The sequence below is a fragment of the Vicugna pacos genome, chromosome 7 (assembly GCF_048564905.1).
Source record: "Vicugna pacos chromosome 7, VicPac4, whole genome shotgun sequence".
In the NCBI taxonomy this organism is placed as follows: Eukaryota; Metazoa; Chordata; class Mammalia; order Artiodactyla; family Camelidae; genus Vicugna; species Vicugna pacos.
Window position 1 is genome coordinate 75,474,826 of NC_132993.1, and position 21,693 is coordinate 75,496,518.

Genomic DNA, 21,693 nt, shown 5'->3' on the forward strand with positions numbered 1-21,693 from the left:
TAGACATTTCAAAAATCTGATATATGCAACAGAGTTCACATTTCAGTGTACAGCAATTTTTCCCCCTAACAATACCCTGATTGAGCTTTTGTAAACTTACCAAGCATTTGTCTTCAGTTTAGGTACAGGATTTCTCCATGGAGATACGCCCATAACATGAAGGCATCCAATATAGAAAATGACATGCAATGCCTTTATTCTTCCAGTTTAATTAATGCTGTGACAACCACTTGGCAGAGCCTGCAGTGGAGAGCTGGCCTCTGTAGGGATCTGCAGGTTATAAGCAGTAAGGAAACTGTCAAAGTGTTCCTGGGCTCCAACATATCAAAACCCATAGCTTTTCTTGCTGAATCAATGGAAGTAAATTCCAAAGAGAACAAGCAACTTGAAAAATTGGGCTGTTTCCTCTAACAAAGAAGAAAGCTGTTAATGGTTGAAGTCATAATTTTTTACAATAAAAATTTTTACTATACTTCAATTAAAGAAAATCCTAATATCTGTTTAAGCTGTATAATTTCTCAATGCCCTGAATACTCTGCTTGAGGAATTCAAGTTTCTTTCCTTCCTTCAAAGTGATATTGAGCCTCAGCCCAGCGCTGGGTACAGTGGTGAACATGACAAAGTCCCTGCTGGCAAAAGCGAGCCGGGGGCAAACAGTGAATGAACCATCAGATACAGGATAGGTCGGTGATGAATGAAGCAGGGGCACCACTGCAGACAAGGGGGTCAGGGCAGCCTCTCTGATGTTTGAGCTGAGACTTAAGTAACGGAGGGAGTGAGACCACTGGGGAGTGGTCCACGTCATGGGGGCAGCGAGTGCAAAGGGCTGAAGCAGGAGCCTGTTTGATGGGCTCGAGAAAGAGCAAGAGGCCAGTGTGGTGGGAGCAGAGGGAGCAGACTGAAAGTGGCTGGAGGTTAAGTGAGAGAGGTAGCCAGAGGTCCATTGCTCGTAGGGGCCCATGAGGGTTCTTGAGTCTACAAAACAAAGGCCTATTTCATATAACAAATGTTTTCTAATGGCCCTTTTACTCTCTTGTAATAAACATCTGTAGATATTAATCTTCACCCATAATTTAAAAAATATAATACCCTAAATCCAGAAAGAAGTAGATGACCTACAATAGAATAGTTATTTCCCAGCAATACCAGAAACTGTAATGAATTAGTAGAATCCTCGCACCTATACATAAGTCACTGAATGTGACAATGGACTATGACCAGTTGCGAGCAATTCTATAGCATAATGTTGCTGTATAGAGATTTTCTGAAGTGGGGAGTACTCTTGAAAAGTTCTGAACAAAATGAAGTACAAACACCCCTTGAGGTATGCAAGAGTTGCATTCTTAGATAATTAAGTGCGGGGCAAAAGCCTGTAAAAATTAATTTGTGTTTATGTGTAAAATGGAGTTAGGATCTAGGCTCAGATCATAATCAATAGATTTCAGGACTTTCAAAGGTCTTGCTGGACGCAGGACAATTTTGCATTGTGTGAAACTATTGTTAAGTGTTTCACCATGTCTGGCCTTCCTGGTCCCCACTCACTAAACGGCAGTAGCACCTCCACATACTTCCCATGAGGCCCCCAGCTGACAGTACCATTGCCTTGGAAATCACTGTGACAGGTCATGACATAGGCTTCGGGTTTTATGAGAAGGTGCTGGGGGTTTTAAGTACGGATATAGACCAGTGCTGTCCCAAAGAACTTTATACGATGATTAAAATGTCCTATATGTGTTCTGTCCAATAACATGGCCACTAGCCACAGGTTAACTACCAAGCATTTGAAATGTGGCTAGTGCAACTGAGGACCTGAATTTTAAATTTTAATTTATCTAAATTTAAGTAGACACATGTGGCTAGTGACTGACATTTTGAACAGAACACTTACAGACTACTAATATAAATTACTAAGAACCAGTTTTTTCTTTTGTAGTCATCCCTCCCAACCTTACTTTCATGATCATTTATTTTTGATTATACTGATTTATCCACATTTGAAAAACAAACTCCTTGGAAAAGTCGGACTTAGAGCACTGCATTGTCACTTACTTAAGGGCTAATTGAGTAATAAATAATGGAGCTTCCCTGAATTCCCTGTGTCTGGCTACAGCCATGAGTGAGCCCTTCTTACTTTCTGATACCCAGTGCCTCTTACCAAATATAGACTAGCAGTGAGCTGGCCTTTCCCCAGAATGCAGAATGTCTGGATGCAGAAGTGCAGCTCATCCCTAAGCGGAATCACCTGAGCGTCCAAAGTGTTCTAAGAATTTGAGGTTTAGAAGACAAAGTTGTAGCACAGTGAGAACTGAGAATGGCAGAAGAAGTAATAGGGGAAATGACAGAGTTAAAGGGGCCAAGAGAGGAAGCAGAATGATGCAAGAGAACAGCTTAATCTGAGGAAGTAGGGGAAGCCTTTAAGAAATGGTACAGTGTAGTCAAACCAGGGGGCAAAGTTATCTCCCTACAGTTGCTGTGAACTGGGTGGTGTGATCCCCGTTAGGTGAGCTTCCCTGCCAACCGGACCCTCCTCCACTCTTCCTGAAGAAGGCAATCCTTGCTTTCAGGCTTTGCTTACCTGGTTCCTCCCCTTAAAATCTTACCAGGTCTGCAGTGTCCCAGGCTACATGCCACTGCCTCCCCTGTATGCTGTCACCACACTGTGGACTGTCTGTATCATTCAGTTGGATGAATTACCTTCCAACTGCTTCACCCCGGGTGCCTCTATGACAGCACTTACCCCAACCAGGTGAAAAAAGTCCTTCCCTAACTTCCCAAATGGATGTGACCTTCCCTTCTCCCGAACCCTACGACCCTTTCCTTGGTCATGACAGAATATGGTGTGTGCATCCTGGTCCCACCCTCCTCTGCAGTGTCTGGCCAAAGCGGGTGCTTGATGAACACCGGTGTATGGAAATTCAGCTACTTCTCTTCTTAGCAAAGAAGAGTCCTCATGTGGTAGGCATAGTAATGGCCCCCTGAAGATGTCCACATCTTACTCACCAACACTGAATGTGTTGCTTTACATGGCAAAAGGGACTTTCAGGTGTGACTGAGTTAAGGATCAGGAGATGAGATTATCCTGGATTATCTGGGTGGGCCCACTGTAAGGGGGATGCAGAACAGGCAGAGAAGATGTGATGACAGAAGAGGAAGTCGGATTCAGAGAGGGATCTGAAGAAGCCCAGCATTCCCTGACCCCCACCACAGCCTACAGGCATCACCTGTCCAGCCTGTGGGTGCAGGGTCCCAGTCTGTCTCACTTGCTGCTGCATCTCCAGGCTCAGCAAGGTACCTGGCTCACTCAGTGGGTACTGTAAACCTGTGTGGAATGGATGAAGGTGCATTGCCTAATATCAAAGAACTATCCAGAACCAGCCTTCATGGGCAGCTCAAAAAGGCACACTGGTGGGGTCTCTTTTCTGGGATGTATCCTCCCAGTCATTGCAATCTGCCTTTTCAATCTTTGTGATTTGATAGTTTGTACTCTTTCCAGTTGGCGTTCTTTTCTTTGGCATCCACAGTGATGTCTGTGGTGTCTACATTCCCATTAACTAGGATTCCAAGGTTAATCTCAGGAATTCAGCCTGTGACATATGCAGTATCTAGAGAATGCAGTATTACAGATATACTGACCAACCTAGCCCCACTAAAACTGTAGCTCCAAATGGTAAAACTGCACAGTATGGCTTGGGTTTGACATCTGGCTTTGCATCTTGCTTAGCTGTGCCCCAGAAATACCTCTTCATCCCTCCAAAGCTTTGGTTTCCTCATTGACAAAAAGGAAGAGTAGTACCACCTCTTTGCAGATTTACTGAAAATATAGCAGGATTTTTTAAAGTGGGAAAGTTAAATCTAGGGTTTTCTTTTCCCTCTTTTTGATTTTTACCTTTTCTTTTACATTAAATATTTTAAAATGTCTACTCTATTCTATTATTTTATTTTTACCACTGAGCTATTGATACTCATTGTCTCCATGCAGGAAGTTACTTATGGTCTAGAACAGAGAATCATTTCTAGATTTCAAACTTTTTTTTTCTTCTTGAAGTATAAACAGAAACATAATAGTGAAGTGCATAAATTGCTTAACTCTGTAGTGCACAGCTCAACTGAATTTTCTAAACACCAGTGTAACCGCCACCTAGATCAAGATACAGAATATTTCCATCACTCCAGAAAGCTCCAGTATATTTATTCCCTTTCAGTCAATAACACCACAACCACCACATTTGGAGGTAAGCACTATTTAGATGACCATTAATTAGTTTTTCCTGTTTCTGGTTTACTTCACTCAACATAGTATCTGAGATTTATCCATGATCTTGTGGGTTCATTATAAGAATATACAAAAAATTTTAAATTCTTTCTCCTATTGAAGAATATTTGGTTGTTTTCAGTTTTGACCATTATAAATGAAGCCACTATGAACATTCTTATACACATCTTTTGCTAAGCAAATACACTAGAAATTTTAACCATATAACCTAGGAATTGCTGGATCAGAAGATAGGCATCTGTTTATCTTCATGGGAAACTGCGTTTCCTAAAACAGGTTTTACCACAATTCCATTAGCAATGTATGGGAGTTGCAGTTGGTCCACATCTCCACTCCATTTGGCATTTTAATGTTTGCTATTCTGGAGGGTGAGTAGTGTTATCTCATGATTTTGATTCACCTGCCCTTAATGAATAATAAATGTTGAGCCTCTTTTCATATGCTAATTATCCATTCAGAAATTCTATGAACTACCTCTTAAAATTCTCAGCCGTTTAAAAATTGGGTTGTTTGACTTTTCATTAATTGTAGATGTTATATATTCTGGATACTAGTTCTTTGTCAGATATATGTATTGCAAAATCATCTTCCAGTTCATGGCTTACTCTTTTACTCTCTTAATGATACTTTTTGATTAAATAGGAATTCCTAAATTTAATTTTCTCCGATTTATCACTCTTCCCTTTATGGTTAGCACTTGTAGAAGAAAATTTTGCCTACTCTAAGGTCATACTACTTTTTCCTTTTTCTTCCCACACAATCTTTATTGTTTCACCTATCTCCTTAAGGTTTATGATACATCTAGAATGAGTTTTTGTGTGTAATGTGAAGAAGAGGTCAAAGTTTGCTCCAGTACTTGATTGAAAGGTCATCCTCTCCCCACTGCACTGCATTGGTGCCTTCGTAATCAACTGTGTGGCTGTGTGTGTGTGTGTGGGCTTATTACTGGACTCTATGTCATTCCATTTTGTCTATCCTTATCATATCCATATCCTTATCCATATCAGCACCCACCAAACCATCTTGATTACTGTGGCTTTACTGTGGGCTTTGGAATAGAGCAGTGTAAGTCCTCTGTTTTCTTTTTTTGAAATTGTTTTGTCAATTCTAGGTTCTTTGCTTTCCGTATAAATTTATTGATCTATTTTCAGGTTTACAGGTATTTGCATTATTCCCAGACCTTGGCAGTTATGAATAAAACTGCTATGGACATTCTGTGTAAGCATCTGTGTGTACTTATGCCCTCGTTTCTCGTGCATACATATCTAAAAGTAGAACTCTTGGGGTCACAAGGTAGCTACATGTTTAGCTTTATAGAAAATGGGAGTTAACCACAATGGTGGCACCATTTATATCAGCAGCGTATGAGAGCTCCAGTCACTTATGTTTTCACAATAATTGGTATCATCAGTCTTTTTGAGTTTTGGACATTCTGGTGGGTAGTGTTATCTCAGTATTTGCATTTTCCTGATGAAAAAAAAATGATGTTCAGCACTTTTTCATATGTTTATTGGTCATTTACATATTCCTTTGTGATTTGCCTCAGTTTTTGCTTATTTTTGAATTTAATATTTTTTCTTTTTCTTATTGATTTGTAGTTCTTTACATATATTCTGGATACAAGTCCTTTCTCAGATATGTATATTGCAAATGTCTTCTCTCACTTGTGGCTTACTGTTTTACTTATAAAAAATTATTATTATTATTATTTACAGTTTTAGGTTTACAGAAAAATTGTTTAGTTTCCTTTGCTGTGCAAAAGCTTTTAAATTTGATTAGGTCCCATTCGCTTATTTTAGCTTTTTTTTTTTTTTTTTTTTGCCTTCAGAGACAGATCCAGAAAGAATATTGTTACAATTTACGTCAAAGAGGGTTCTGCTTATGTTCTCTTCTAGGAGTTTTATAGTTTAAGGTCTTATATTTAGATCTTTAATCCATTTTGAGTTTATTTTTGAGTACGATGTGAGGAAATGTTCTAATTTCATTCTTTTACATGTAGCTGTCGTTTCCCTAGCACCACTTATTGAAGAGACTGTCTTTTCTCCACTGTACGATCTCATCTCCTTTGCTGTAGATTAACTGGCATAGGTATGTAGGTTTATTTCTGGGCTTTCTATTCTGTTCCATTAATTTATGTGGCTCATTTTGTGTGCATGTTAACCTATACTGACTTATTTTAAACTGATAATCATTTAAGTTCAAATACATTCTAGCTGAGATACATTTTTTTACTTCTCTCTCCCACATTTTCCGGTTCTGATATCATATTTTACATCTTCGCTTTTATCCACTATTGTAGTTGTAGTTGCTTTTATAATTTTTTGTCTTTTAATCTTTGTACTGGCTTAGTTAGGTGGTTGATCCTCAGTCCTTATTATAAACTTGCCTTTCTAACTGGGATTTTTCCCTTTCCTGTAGATGCTTACTTCTTTTCCACTTAGAGACCTTTTAATATTTCTTCTAGGGTAGGTTTCATATTGATGAACTCTTAGTTATTGAGTTTGAGTTCTTAATGGACAGAGAATACAGACTTGTGGTTACCGGGGGGGTGGGTAGAGGGTGGGAAGGGATAGACTGGGATTTCAAAATTGTAGAATAGATAAACAAGATTACACTGTATAGCACAGGGAAATATACACAAAATGTTATGATAAATCACAGAGAAAAAAAATGTGACAATGAGTGTGTATATGTCCATGAATGACTGAAAAATTGTGCTGAACACTGGAATTTGACACAACACCGTAAAATGATTATGAATCAATAAAAAAATGTAAAAAAAAAAGAGTTCTTTATTTCTCCTTCAATTCTATATGATAATCTTGTTGGGTAGAGCATCCTAGGTTGTAAAAAGTCTTTCCCTTACAGCACTTTGAATATATCATGCCACTCTCTTCTGACCTGAAAGATTTCTGCAGAAAAATCAGCAAATAGCTTTATGGGGATTCCCTTGTATATGACTCTTTTTCTCTTGCTGCCTTTAGAATCTCTCTTTAAATTTTGTCATTTTAATTAAGATATGTCTTAAGGTGAGTCTGTTTGGGTTCATCATCTTCAAGACTTTCTGTGCTTCCTGTACTTAAGTATGTTTCCTTCTTTAGGTTTGGGAAGCTTTCAGCCATAATTTCATTAAATACATTTTCGATCCCTTTCTCTCTTCCCCTTCTGGGACCCCTATAATGCAAGTGCTAGTACACTTGATGCTGTCCCAGAGATCCCTTCAATTGTTCTCATTTTTCTGATTGTTTTTCTTTTGGCTGTTCTGATTGGATGATTTCCATTATTCTACCTTCCAGATCACTTAAGTGTTCTTTTGTATCACCTAGTTTACTGTTAATTCCTTCTAGTGTTTTTTTCATTTTTTAAAATTTATTGGAGTATAGTCAGTTACATGTTTTTCATTTTTATTTTTCAGCTGTTTTTTAAAAAATATTTTCTAGTTTCGTATCAAAATTTTCACTGTGTTTATCTATTCTTTTCCCTATAATTCAGTTAGCTTTCTTATTACTAATGCTTTGAACTCTCTATCTGGTAAACTGTTTATTTCTGTTTCATTAGTTGCTTTTTCAGGGGTTTTTCCTCTGGCTCTTTCAAATAAAGCAAATTCCTCTGTCTTCTGTTTGCTTAACTTTCTCTGTCTCTATGAATCATAGTTACAGTGAAAAACAGTTACCTATTGCAGTCTTGAAGGGGTGTCTTTGTGTGGGAGCAACCCTATACAGTTCAGTTGCTTTGGTGGGGAAGCTGAATCTGATGTGAACACAAGTCATACCTTTCCCCAGGATGGACAGGCAGCTATCACCTTGGTAGGAGGTGAGGGTTGAGATGGAGGGGCTAAGGCCAGAGTGTGAGCCAGGGCTTCTTTACTCTGTGGCCATCACTGCCCTATCAGTGAGAAAGTTCTCTTTAATTACATTTACATAAGGTTTTTTAAAGTCATGAATGGATCTTGAATTTTGTCAAATGATTTTCTGCATCTACTAAATCAGTCATGTGATTTTCTTCTTTAGTCTACTGATACAGTGAATTATATTGATTTTTGAGTGTTAAATCAGCCTTGCATTTTTGGGAAAATTCCACTTGGTTATGATGTATTGTTACTTTTATTTATTTGTTGGCTTTGATTCATTAATATTTCGCTGAGGATTTTTGTGTCTACCTTAGTCACAGGTACTCATTTACAAGTTTTCTTGTTATATCTTTGTCTGGTTTTGGTATCAGGGTAATGCTGGCCTTGTAAAATGAGTTGAGAAGTATTCCTCTTCTATTTTCTGAGAGAGTTTGCATAGAATAGGTACTATTTCTTCTTTAAATAACTGTTACACTTCTTAAGAGAATAATATGGCTCTTCAGGTTATCTTTTTCTTCTTGAATAAGTTTTAGTTGGCTGTGTTTTACATGGAATTTGTCCATTTAATTTAAATAATCAAATTCACTGATTTCAAAATATTCTCTTTTATCCATTCAATGTCTGTGGGATAGTGGTTATATCCTTTCTATTATACAGTTATGCGTGTCTTCTTTTTCTTGATTAGCTTGACCAGAGGTTCATCAATTTTGCTGATCTTTCCCAGCAACAGATTTTTTGTTCCTTTAGCCATCTTTTTGCTGTCTTAGTTCTTCCAAGGAACTACCACAGTCTCATCTGCCACTTCACATCTTTCTCATCTTCTGTTACTAACTGCTCACCAAGGTAATTTCTTCCCTAAGAGGCATTCTAGTGTCAGCTGCTGAGTGGATACATTTTGTTTTCATTCAAACTATATTTGCTAGAGATCATGTATGTGAACTGTCTATTGTAGTGCCAAGCACATAGGTGTTCCCCTGGTAGTTATCACACTATAATCACATTGTTTTAACAGCGAAAAGTGAAAGAGAAAAGGAAAAAAATTTTTTCATCTCAAATGGCAATATGTGTCCAGTAATCCCCTGAGCTTTTTCCTCATTTTCCTTACTCAGGTAGCTCTGATTTATGGTATGTTAATGACGGAGCCACATTTATAGTTTTAATCATTAGATAGGCCTGTTAGTTTTACCCTGTTGTGCCTCCTCCAACATTCTTGCTAATGAGTGCCACTGTTCATGATGGAGACTAAAAAAGAATCAGTGCAAACCAATCCAGCATCTGGAGCCTCAACTCAAAACATGTCCACTACTGAGCATGATTAGGATAAAAAAAACTACAACAAAAGATAGATGTATATTTCCAGGGACAGAAAAGCTACCAAATATTATACACTTAGATATACGTAGAAGGAATCTTTATTGTAATGAAGAAATTCAGCATATTATCTTTTAATTAATTTTTACTTCTGAAATGGTGAGAAAGCAAATTCCTTGTAGTAAGAACAGCTCTATAAGAATAGGCTTTTGAAATTAATTAGCGAATTCAATCTGTGAACTCAGTATTTAGAGGCCATTCTGTCTGGGCATCACGAAAATTGCTGTATCTCAGTCTGTGACCCACTTAATCCTTTCCTGTCATTTTTCTTGTAATGCTGTAGGGACCATTTGAAATTTCAGTATTAAAATTTGGTAACTTAGTATTTGCAATTTCAGTATTTAAAAAAAGAAAATTCCAATCTTATCATGAATCTCATCTTCCTACGGAAACAACTTACCAAAGGTTCCTTACAGTTTAGAAGCAACTCCCCAGGGAGGGGGTTTACCTTCTAGAGGGACTCTGAATGCTCCTAGGCAGGAGCTCAGGCAGTGAGTAGGTAGTTTTCTGACCCTGAAGAGCTGGTCATATTTCCTTATATACATACTCCCTTATATATTCCCATATAGATACCAACAATCTCCCAATTTATATGTCTAGCCTGGGCTTCTACCCTGACCTCCAGACTTGTCCAACTTCGTCCTTAACATCTCTAATTAGATACCTAATAGAAATCTCCAACTTACCATGTCCACACCTGAACTCCTGATCTTATCTCCCCTCCACACTTCCAGGCATTCAGGTCAAAAATCCTGGAATCATCCTTGACTCTTTCTTTCATAACTGACACCCAATAAATTAGCAAGTCCTGTAGTCCGAAATCTAACAAATCTCACCACCTCCACTGTTAACACTCTTATCTGAGTCACTATTATTGATCACTTAGATTATTTTAATAGCCTTTTAATTGCTTTTCTTGCTTCCACTCTATTCTCAATATAGGATCCAGTGATCCTTTTCAAAAAAAAAAATCTAAGCCAGATCATGTGATGCCTCTGCTCAAAACTCTCCCCATCTCACAAAGAATAAGAACCAAGGTCTTTCAATGTCCTGCAAGGCTACACATGACCTGGCATCCATTATGTCTCTGATCCCATCTCCTGCCACAGTTGTTTTTATTTCCTGTGCTCCAATCACACTGGCCTCTTTGCAGCCACGGCTCCTATGCTTTGGAAGAACGAAGAAGAGATATTTGGTGGTGGAATAGGTACAATCAACAGTCTGCCACATTAGTTCAAATTTTGAAAGAATATAAAATATATTCCATCAACATTCCATAATAATATTATTTTCAGCCTATTATGTTCTGTGTGGTGATTTAAAGCCTGTATGCAAATTCCTTGATACTCCATCAAGAGGCAGGTATAATTCCCTTCCCTTTAAATACAAGCAGGACTTAATTCCTGCTGTAGTCACAATAGTGCAAAAGTGATGCTATGTAACTTCTAAGGCTAGATTAGAAAAGGCCACACAACATCTGCCAGTTTCTCTTGGGATGCTGACTTTCAGAACCTAGTCACCATGCCATGAGGAAGTGGAGAGAATGTGTGGAAAGACCACGTACAGGGTTCCAGGTAGGAGCCATCAGCCAGCATCAGGCTCTAGACATGGGTAAGAGAGCCAGTCTTCATGTGACTCAACTCCACCTCAAGTTGTCCCAGGGGATGCCACATGGAGTCACGCTCTGCCCAAACTGCAGATTCATGGATCAAAATAAATGATTGCTGTTTTTAGGTCATTAAGTTTGGGGTGGTTTGTCATCTAGGAATAGATAACTGAAACATCCTGTTTCCATGTCATTTCTGACTCATATTTCCACAAGTTAGCATCTACTTCACTGCCCTCCTTCTTCCATCTTCAACTTTCATCTTTCTTCCCTCACTTCAGTGTTTCTTTTGGTTTTTTTTATCCCATTTTATTATCATGACAAGCATTTTAAATAAACAATTCTAGTAAAAGAGACATATTGGCCACACATACAGTTTTTGATGTACTATCTTAGAAATATATTGCTCTTCATTATGTGACGTGGTTTCACAGTTCAACTACATATATGTAAGTGATTTTATTTAAAAAAAAAACTGTTGTCACTGAACATTTCTGGTGAAACACCAATGTCCTACCAATCATATTTCACAGGCTGCTATGAGAGCCATTAGTCTCCACCTGATCTGTCTTTTCTTTTTCAATATAAAAGACACAATTACATTTTTTCTTTAAACTACCAGAACAATATAATAACTAAAGTAAATACACCAAAACTTTTACTTACAGAGGCTATCTCTGAATGTTGCTAACGGATGATTTTTACCCCTTCATGATTGCCCCAAATTTCCACAGTAAACATGTGTTCCTTTATAATAAAAACAGATTTTTAAATTATGTATAGTAGCATTATTAAAAAACAAGTTCTAAATTGTTTTCTCTGTAAACAGGGGCAGAACTCTTTTCACATTCTCTCCTTCTTCATTCTTTTCAGTTTAACCCTGACCTTTTATCATAAAAGAAGTTCAGGTAACCAGCCTATGCTCTAGGGAGCTGTGGGCAGTGTACTTTTCTGTTCAACAGTTTTGCAGTTTTATTCTTAACTAAGCTGGGGAGTTCTGTCATAGCCCTCTAATAACCCAAGGAAATTCCTTTTTATTGGTAGTGCAGGTTTTATTTATCCCATGTAACTTTCAGGTATAATATCACAATTTAAAAAATTCAATTAATCAGATCTACTTAATTATTTTCCCTGTAGGTCACTTCAGCTTGATTATGCTTTTACACTCAGAGGCATTTGTAACAGCTGCCTGTCTTATCTGTCCTTGAGCCATGTGGCTCTTTCCCATGTCCTTCCATCCACTCAGTGACTATGGGTCCAGTTAGTCAACGTTTTTCAACTAAAATAAGAAAGATTGATGTAGAAAACAGCAGAGGTCTCTATTTCAGCATCTTTTATCATGGATGCTTATGGAGGTAGGGCATCTCAGGTCCTCTAAGGCTCTCTTTATTTCCAGCTGGATGAGTCCCATGAACTAGGATGGCTGAGTGTTTCTTCCCAGAGGAAGTGAACCTAAAGAGGGTTCATAATTTCTAGGGCACACCTAGCCCATGCAATGCCTCTATTATTACAAAAGTTGGCCCAAAGTGATGAAATCATGTGTTTAGATCCGACATTCTCCACAGAACTAACACTCTAAGTGGTTTTTTTTTTTTTCCTTTTGGGACCACATACTAAATGGGACTTAGCCCAGGTCTCTGATTGCCACTTCATAAACTGAAGGGAATGGGGTTTATATGAATAATGAAGAACTGTTACTTGAAAAATAAAATTAACCTGCAGTTCTGTGGTGAGCTGAAGAGAAATAGTTATGACCACCTTCTTAATTCATTTCAGCATGGTTTCTCCCTCACCATGTCAAGAATACTGGTTTAAGAACTAAGACCTCTAATTCACTTATGACGTCTATTCTGATGACCTCTACATTTATGCTTGGCAGTAACTCTGATCTCTAACTAGGTCCAACTACCTACTTCACATTTCCACCCAGATAAGCACCTCAGTGGCACATGCTCAAAACTGAACTGATAATCCTCTTCATTTTACAGACCTAGTCCTTCCCTCAGGATTTTGTTTCAAGGAATGGCTCTACCAATGCTGATAGCACCTGTTGTCCAGGACAGGAATCTGTCTCTTTTGTCCATTGCTGTATCTCCTACAACTAACACAATGCCTAGCACATAGCTGGTACTAAGTTTATGATGAATATTGAATAGTTTTATGGAAACTGCCATTAAATAAGACTCTCAGCTTCCTCAAAGGCCAATGAAGTGGACTGTCCAAAAACCCAAGCAAATCTTTACCACCTCTAAAATCCTGACTCCTTCCTCATGCCAAAGCTACCACTATTTACTCAAGCGGCTGAATGCCTTCTAAAATTCCCATCATTATTGTGCATCAACATGCAGTTAAATGAATGAATTGATTATAATTTTCTCTGCTCTACCAAATTTCTACTTCTCAAACTGTGCTTCATGAATGTGCCACTGCTGGAAAATGAACACTAACTGTGTATTCAGGGCATTTAACAGCAAATTTGAGTGAAATGTTGAAATCTTGATAGGACTGATTTCTCTGAGCTCTACTAAGCATTTCTGAAAGCAAATTATGTCAGCAGAGTGAAATTACACGCAAAATCATTGAAACTATTTTACATATGATAGTCACACTTTATAGTAGATGAAGCTTTCAAAATGTAGGGGATGAAGCCGAGTAATATCAACTTCGGGTTAATTACCTCCAATCCAAGTCTCTGCTGATGGATAAAGGCATGAAATGCAATTATGGTACAAAATAGTGTAAGAGTTCGGGTTAAAATGGAGGATGCTATTACAGCCCTGATTGCACACTGGTCAGTTGCTACATTTTACCTACTATTTTAGAGACTGAGTAACGCAGTAAGGGATGCGTTATTCCTGGACTTGGTTCATTACTTTACTTTTTTTTGCATAGCACAAGCAGAATAGGGCATACCTTCAAGAAACAAAGGAGGTTTCTTCTTACGCTGAGCTTTCCTTGCTCCAGACCACCTTAATTACATTAAACAGTTGTTGGTTAACTAAATCTGTTGGAGGTATACTACTAATTGTTCAGCCATCACACCTTGAGGGCAAACAATGTAATTCCTCAGTCACCTGCTCTCTGACTTGATCATTCTCAGATCATGCTTTTGACTATTCAAGAAGATCCTGAAAAATAAGCAATGAAACCTGTGTGTGAATTAGAATCCAGCAGAAAATCCTTCAAATCTAAAAATAAAAATCCAACATATTGTGTCCATTTGAATAATTCAAACAATTTTAACAAGAAGTAAGTTTTCTAGATATGGCTTGGTAAGAGGACACCAGCTCTTTTTAGTTGGAATGCTGCCACATTCCCTCACCTCCTTTCTAGGCCACAAATACTTCACGATAAGAATAATAGCTAACATTTATTGAGCACTTAACATGTGTCATGTACTTTACTTAGATCACGATTTCTCAGCCTTGGCACTACTTACATTTTGGACCAGATAATTCCCTGGTGAGACATGCATTTAGGATGTCTAGGAGAACCCCAGGTCTCTACTCTCTCCTACCCTACACACCCATCTGTGATAATCAAAAATATCTCCAGAAATTACTGAACATTCCCTGGTGGGCAAAACTGCCTCCAGTTGAGATCTACTACCTTAGATATAAAAATTAACTTAATTCTCTAAACAACTCTATGAGAGAAGATCTACTTTCCGCCATACGGGTGAGGAAACACAGGCAGAGAGAGACTTGGGGATTTGCCTACGGTGACACAGCTCCAGAGACAGAGCTGGGTTTGATAAAGACAGGCCAACTCCAGAGCCCCAATTCTTAACTGCTGCTCCAGAGCCTTTTGGGGCTCAATGAAAAGAGGATTGTTGGATCAGAATCCCTCCCTGAGTTATTGAAAAGGAACTGCTTCAGCAGTGAAGACTGATTCAGGGATTTACACTGACTTGACTGAATCACTGTGCTGTATACCAGAAATTACCACAACATTGTACACAGATTATAATTCAATATAAACAAACAAACTGACTTCACAGTAAAAGGGAGAGTAAGGTCTCCATCTATATATATCTGAGTCATGGTAACTGGAAGAAGACTTTTTAAAATGGAGGATCACCCTTGTATAAAGAGCAAGAATCCATACCTTTGGTAAAATAACTTCCTTCTTCTACCACCCAACCGTTTTAAGATGTAGGTAGAATAGATGCTGAGTACAATTTCAGTGCCTCCTCTCTTAACAGAAATATCTGGCCCACCAGCCAGTATCATTCTCATCATTAGATTCCCTCCTGCAACTGGAGATTTATATCTTCCAATTAGGAAATTCATTTGCAGATGACCCCTGTTAAAATGCTAATACCCATATTAAGGCCTGTTAGATTTCATTTAAATAAATTAATCAAATTAGTTAGTGAGTCATTTAGCAAGCCATTAGTAAGTAAATTACAAGACAAAGTTCGGATGGCCCAGAGGAAGGGAAAATGTGGTTAGAAGGTGTTTTGCAGGGAAATCACACATGGGGCTGGCAGCACAGTATGGGGCAGTACAAGATAAGCAAGGTACTGGGCAGGAGATGGGTGGCCAGCAGTGAGGAGGCATCGAGAGTCAGTTACAAGAAACCCTGCCTCCTTTCTGTCTTCCCCAGTTCTCTATTTCCCTTCTCATATTCCAGAGTTCTCCCCTCAAAATGCAGATCGGTCTCAGGCTACCCCAGAAGGCTGCACAGCAGACCTGAGATTTCATAGCAAACTATGAGGGGCTGAAAATTTCCCCAAGTGGCATTGCTCTTCCTTGAGTCAGCTACCCTAACTGCTTTCTACTTGAGTGATACACAGGTTTCTATATGCAGGAAACCTAACTCTGAACTTGCAATGCACATGGCTCTTCCCTGTCCTGGCTTCTCTGAACATCTTGTGGAACACAAGATTTCACCATCTTCTGTGGGACAAGGGACATAGGGTGAGGGTGCTCCTTGCTATCTTATGTAGGGAGGCAAAAAGGAATTTCATTCCTTCTCCCTCTACTCAGCACCTCTAAAAAATGCAAGGAGACAACCGCTTGTCTTCTTTGATCCAGAAAGTGTCAGTCACTACATTCAAAGGCCTATCTGGGAATGCCTATTGTGAGAATTTTTCTTCAAAAAAGGAATGAAAGAATAAAATGCGACAAATTTAAACTAGGCTCTGTAACTTAAGTGCTTTAAATCTGCTCAAAACAATTTTTAAGCATTTAAATGGTAACAAAAAGTTTCTTCAAAACTATGAATAGATAAGAAAATCAGACCCAAGTTTCATAATTGATATAACAGGAAAAAATTTTATTGTGGAACTCTTAAAGGCCAGTGACTGAAAAAAGAAAAGAAAACCATTACGCAGATTAAAAAGCTAAGTTGGGTGGTTAATTCCACGAGGGACCATATAAACTTCACCTAAGCACACCGCAGTTATCAAGGTGGTAAACTGGCTGATAGCGGATTCAACTACCTTGCCTTTTGAGAAAATCAGGGTGAAAGATAAGCATATACAAACCTGGATTTTTTTTAAACTTCTATTTATTATATTTTGCAACTACGATCTTTTAAAGTGGTGGCCTTAGGAAAATCTGCTTTGGCAAGCAACTGCAGAGGCTCCTGTGGAGAGGAAGTGAAAAGACTGGGCTTATATACAAGGGCTGCTGGCATGCTCAAAGCGCAGGGGATAGTTCACAGAGCAAAATGTAGTCCTAAGTAAATGGGTTTCAGGCAATTTCAGTGTTAAGATAACATCATTAAGAGTAGAACAGATTGTGCTCAAACCCTGCTGTTTATAATTAACACGTTCCTTCCAAATACTCCAGGGTCCCTGGTAAATAGTCTTCTGCTCACATTCACCCAGACCAATCAGAGTATTTTCATCAGATTCCATGCTGGGCCAGCACCTGTCTGGACAAATCCAATAGAGCCAAAGAACTCCTCTCCCTGGCCAGCTGAGTAGTTGGATGAACACAGCTTGGCTTAGTCATTGTCACAGTGTCCATATGGCTTTGAAGCTTGTTTTCACAAGAAATCATACAAGTATTTTATTATGTCAAAGTTCACAGTCCTATAAACAAAAACAGATAATACGTTAGCATCCCCTAGACTGCTCAGCTTTTCATATATGATTCTGAAAAGCACATACAAAATAATTCACAACTAATGCTGAACAGTCCTATGGTGCTGTCAAAAGCACCATGACAGAACTGAAGTTAATTTTTTAAAATGTCACTAGGAACAGAGTTTCTTTAAAAAGTTTCTTCTCCAATGAATGAAGTTTGCTTTTCTAAAAAAAGGAAATGAAGTTAGAACTATGCGACATTCTGTATTTCAATTATACTATGGAAAGTTTGGATTTCATTTGAAAGCTATTTGCTTTTTGTCTAATAACCAGAATAAAGTATTTAGAGATGCAAAAGTATTTAAATCTTCTTTGCTCTTGAACATTGTTTATCTTCCAAAACACCTGTTTTATTATTACATAATGCATAGCTCATCTGTCCTCATCTGTAGTTTCCATTCTTTTCAGTCTTTTAACACTGGCTGACCTGTGTGTGTATTGTAACTAAATCTGTATGATCCAAGAATACGATACAACAAACAGACGATGCAGACGATGTGAATGTATATTTTTGTACTCTAATGGCAGGCAGAACAAAATAGCAGGAGACAGAGACATATAATTATTTTTCTTTCTCTAAACTCATTCTTCACTATAAATATTCAGACTTGGAGGTTTATTATTTGAATAAATGGTCAAAATAATTAGATATAATGATCTAGTAATAAGTATAAAATTAAAGCCTTAAAGTATTCAATTCTGCAAAAATAATCATCCATGTGAGAACAGCCTTTTAGAGATTCACTAATTGCATGCTTTTATTTATTAAACCATCATCAATTAGTGTTTTTGTCTATCATTTTGCAATACATTTTTAAAAAAGTTTCTATGCAAATGACTGACATCAAATACTTTCAAAAATTTTGAATGGGGAACTATAGAGACCGCTTATGAAAACATTTAAAAATAGTTCAAATGAGATGCTATGGCTATTGTGGTACCTAATGCTGGAATGAAGACTACTTTGTTTCACTACAATAGGGCCTCTCTGAAGAATCTAAAACTTTTCAAATTGTATAAAAACTGCCAAAACAATCCTGTTATCATTAGCAGTAATAAAACAACTAAAAATAGTTACTAAAATAAAAAACATTATCTCAGACATAAAGACACAAAAGGTATCATTACTGTAACATAAAGCTATTTATTTTATGTGCTTTTCTTTCATTCAAATCTAGAACCCCCCCAAATTTATTAGTAACAAGGTATCACTAACAATCATTTTTTTAAAAAGTCGTAAGATTTTTCATGATTAGTTAAAAAAATCTCTTTTTAGAAGATGTTGGAAGGAAATATAGTAGGTTCTTTTTAATCACAGGCAAAAAGGAAAGCAGAATTTGTACACCTTTCTGGGTACATTTCCCCACAATAACTTTGGGTCTTAAAGTTAAGTAAATCTAATGTTAAGTTTTATTGTTTGGGGATTTTTTTTCTTTTTTTGCATTGAGTGGAAAAGAAAAAGTTTGGAAGAAGTTAAGAATAAAACAATTAAAATTTCAACACTAGTACAATATTAAGTGGGGAAAAGAGAACAGAGAATTGCAACTACTTTATGACAGCTACAGAGAAATGTTTGTATAATGAACCAGAATATAAACAAATGAAAACACTGTGATTTGTTAGTGGTAGTACTCCTTTATCTTACCTAATAATCTATTTGTTTAACTGTAGCACAGTTTGTGCAATGAACTTTTCTTTATAGAATGAATGAACTGACTTAAAAACACTAAGCAATTTAAACACTAAAAACACTTAAACACTTAAAAATACAAAGCATTTATAAAAGCTTCGCTACATTCCTCTGCTTTGCCACTGGGAAGTACTCAAGGAAACTGAATCATACAGTTAAGATTTTGGACTTTTTAAAAAATTTAAATGAATTGGAAATTCATCATTCTACTGAATATGCAAGATCATTCCTTTAAGAAACATTTACTACCCAAGATGTATGACTACCTTTCTCTAGTCATCCCTTCATCCCCCAATATAAACAGTTGACTTATCAACTGATCCCCACATATATTAAGACACAGCAGAATAACCACAAGGGCAACCTCAAAACTTAAGTCACATATTTCAAAGCTACTTTGTCCTTTAAAGGACTTGGAGACAATGTAAAGAAATTTTTAACTTAAAAAACTTTATTGTACTTCGCATATACTTTCTCTGGCTTTCCATGGCTTCAGATATATATTAGATTCACATAAATACAATTTTAAGAGTATAAGTATTTTAGTATTTAAGATAGTTTGTATATACTACAGGAGATTCTCATTGAACCCAAATGAATTATTTTCTTAAGTAAGCACTTAGAAATAAACAGGCTAAACACAAATAATGTTGGTAGCAATCCGCCTAGGAGTAATTCTTAAATCAGAATTTAGAATACTTTAATACAAATTAATTACACGGCACATATCTAAGGATTTAATTTTGCCATTATCTTTTTAGTCTACTTTGTTGATGCTTTTACTATACTGAAATACTTTTTTCTCATGGGATACTATTTTATTTCCTTTCAATTTTGTGGACAGTTTGAGTTTTTCTTTTTTAGCTTATTTCTCTGGATAATCTGCAATTGTACAACTCTGAGTTGCAGTCTTAAGTTATCTTGTAGTGTCTTCCCACTGACTGTAGAGGGAAAAAAAATAGAAACTTGTAACTACCACTCACATTAAGAATAACTCAAGGATAAGAAACTTAGTATTTAATAAGCTTCTTGTCATTTGTCTTCTCCCATACTCTATCTCTATATTCTATGCTCCCTTTCTGGGACCAGCCTCCTACTGCCTCTTTGTCCCAATCTTTCCACTGTCCCTTGGTCAGTAAAGTTCTCTTATGTCTTCTACCTCTTCCATGAATTTTTTTTTTCTCTCTTCCAGGCTTAACTGAAAAAAGTTGGCTCCCTCTGAAAGACGCAGACTCCTCTTCAGCTCTTTCCAATGAGGTTAGACTCTACCGTAGCCCAGACAGTCCTGTCAGATGGGGTTAGTGCCCTTGTGCAAAAAGCTCCACTCCTCTGAGATTCAGACTGTTCCACTAACCATCCTGTACTCCTGTCAGCATCTCTTAGTGAAAAATGGAGCACCCAGTTCAGTCTTCCTCTCCATCCCAGGATCTGCATCATTCTTAGTGACTTTACTGCACACCTACCTTTCTTACCTCCAATGGTCTTCTCTTCTACACTCATGATCACACTCAGAAGTGGTCTATCTCTAAAAACAAAAATTCAGACATTCCACTCTGACCCACTATCTCTTCCTTTAAGCAATCTGGAACATCTTGAGACAGCCCATTCACAAACCTCTTTGCTTTCTCTTGAACTACAAATAATTACTGGGTATTATGTGTCAGGCAGTTAAATATTATTAGCCCTCTACTGGCTTTACTTCCTTCCTTCCCTTTCTAGTTTAGACTCCATGGTTTCTCACTTCAAGCATTCACTTGCTAGCATCCACTGAATTCACCTGGCAAAACCCCAATCCTATGTGATTTCAATTACACCCCTTTGCTGTCCCAGTACCCAGCATATGGAATGCTGCTGGAGAAGATCACAAGTTTCACAGATTGGTGCCACTGTAAATTCAAGGTCAGGAACCTCAACAGGTCTTCAACACTCCCAGCAAGTTGCTTTCCTTGTCAGCACTTTCTTCCATTTCCCATGGCAGCTATTTCAAATATCCATACTCCTCTCAAACTGCTAGTACTTCTCTCCTTAGTCTCAATTTTGCCTCCTCCTTTACAGGCAAAATAGAAGACATTAGATCAGAACTCCTTCAACTTCTTGCCACCAAATCTCCAAATTCAGCACCATCTGAACCGACCTTTTCCTCTTGTTACAATGTAAAAGGACTCCCCTCTCTCATCTATGGCTATTTCTTTAACTCATGTTTGTAAACCCCATGTTTATATACCATTTCAAAGACTTCATGCTTAAAATAGTATCTCTTTTGTATCACTGACTCTCTTTTTCTACAAGTTCTTTCCCATCAGCATTTAAATATGCTTAAACCTTTAAAAAATAATAACCCTCCCATGGCCCCACAACTTGTTTAGTAGGTAACAATCCTCTCTCCCTCTTTATAGCAAAAATTTTTTAGAGTATAGGTTCATGAGGATAGGATACAAATCTGTTTGTTACACTTCTTGCTACATCCTCAAAGCTAACCTGTGATTATAATGGACAACATAATATGCGTTAAGTGAGTAAAAAGCATTCTATTTGCTGCATCAACTTTCTTATAAATACTGTTTAAATGCACTATAACCTAACTTCTACTGCACTGCATCCCTGAAAGTGCTCCTAAGAAAGTTACAAATGATGGCTTTATTATTAAAACAGATGGACTCTGCCTAATTTCTTGGCAGCAACTGACAATTTTGACTATTACTTCCTTCCCTTAGGTTTTTCTACCTTTCTTGTATATACAACTTTTTATATCACTGCTTTATCCACTTAAGTTTCTATCATGAGTATTTTCCTATGTTTTTATCCT

General features: G+C 37.4%; 1 protein-coding gene and 1 long non-coding RNA gene across 2 annotated transcripts in view; both read right to left on the minus strand.

Annotated features, from left to right (window-relative positions):
* Nucleotides 1-112: 112 nt before the first annotated feature.
* LOC140697449 (uncharacterized) lies at nt 113-15,308 on the minus strand. The gene is made up of 3 exons (XR_012074567.1): nt 15,208-15,308; nt 14,014-14,228; nt 113-270 (listed from the first exon to the last, which is right to left on the minus strand). It is a non-coding gene; the product is annotated as an uncharacterized lncRNA (long non-coding RNA).
* Nucleotides 15,309-16,351: 1,043 nt separating this feature from the next.
* The window catches only part of ORC5 (origin recognition complex subunit 5), a 70,746-nt gene continuing 65,404 nt past the window's right edge, over nt 16,352-21,693 (minus strand). Inside the window, exon 14 of the mRNA XM_006198497.4 lies at nt 16,352-17,143. Within this exon, the coding sequence (XP_006198559.1) occupies nt 17,098-17,143 (46 nt within the window). The 3' untranslated portion in view covers nt 16,352-17,097. The remainder of the gene's footprint in view (nt 17,144-21,693) is intronic.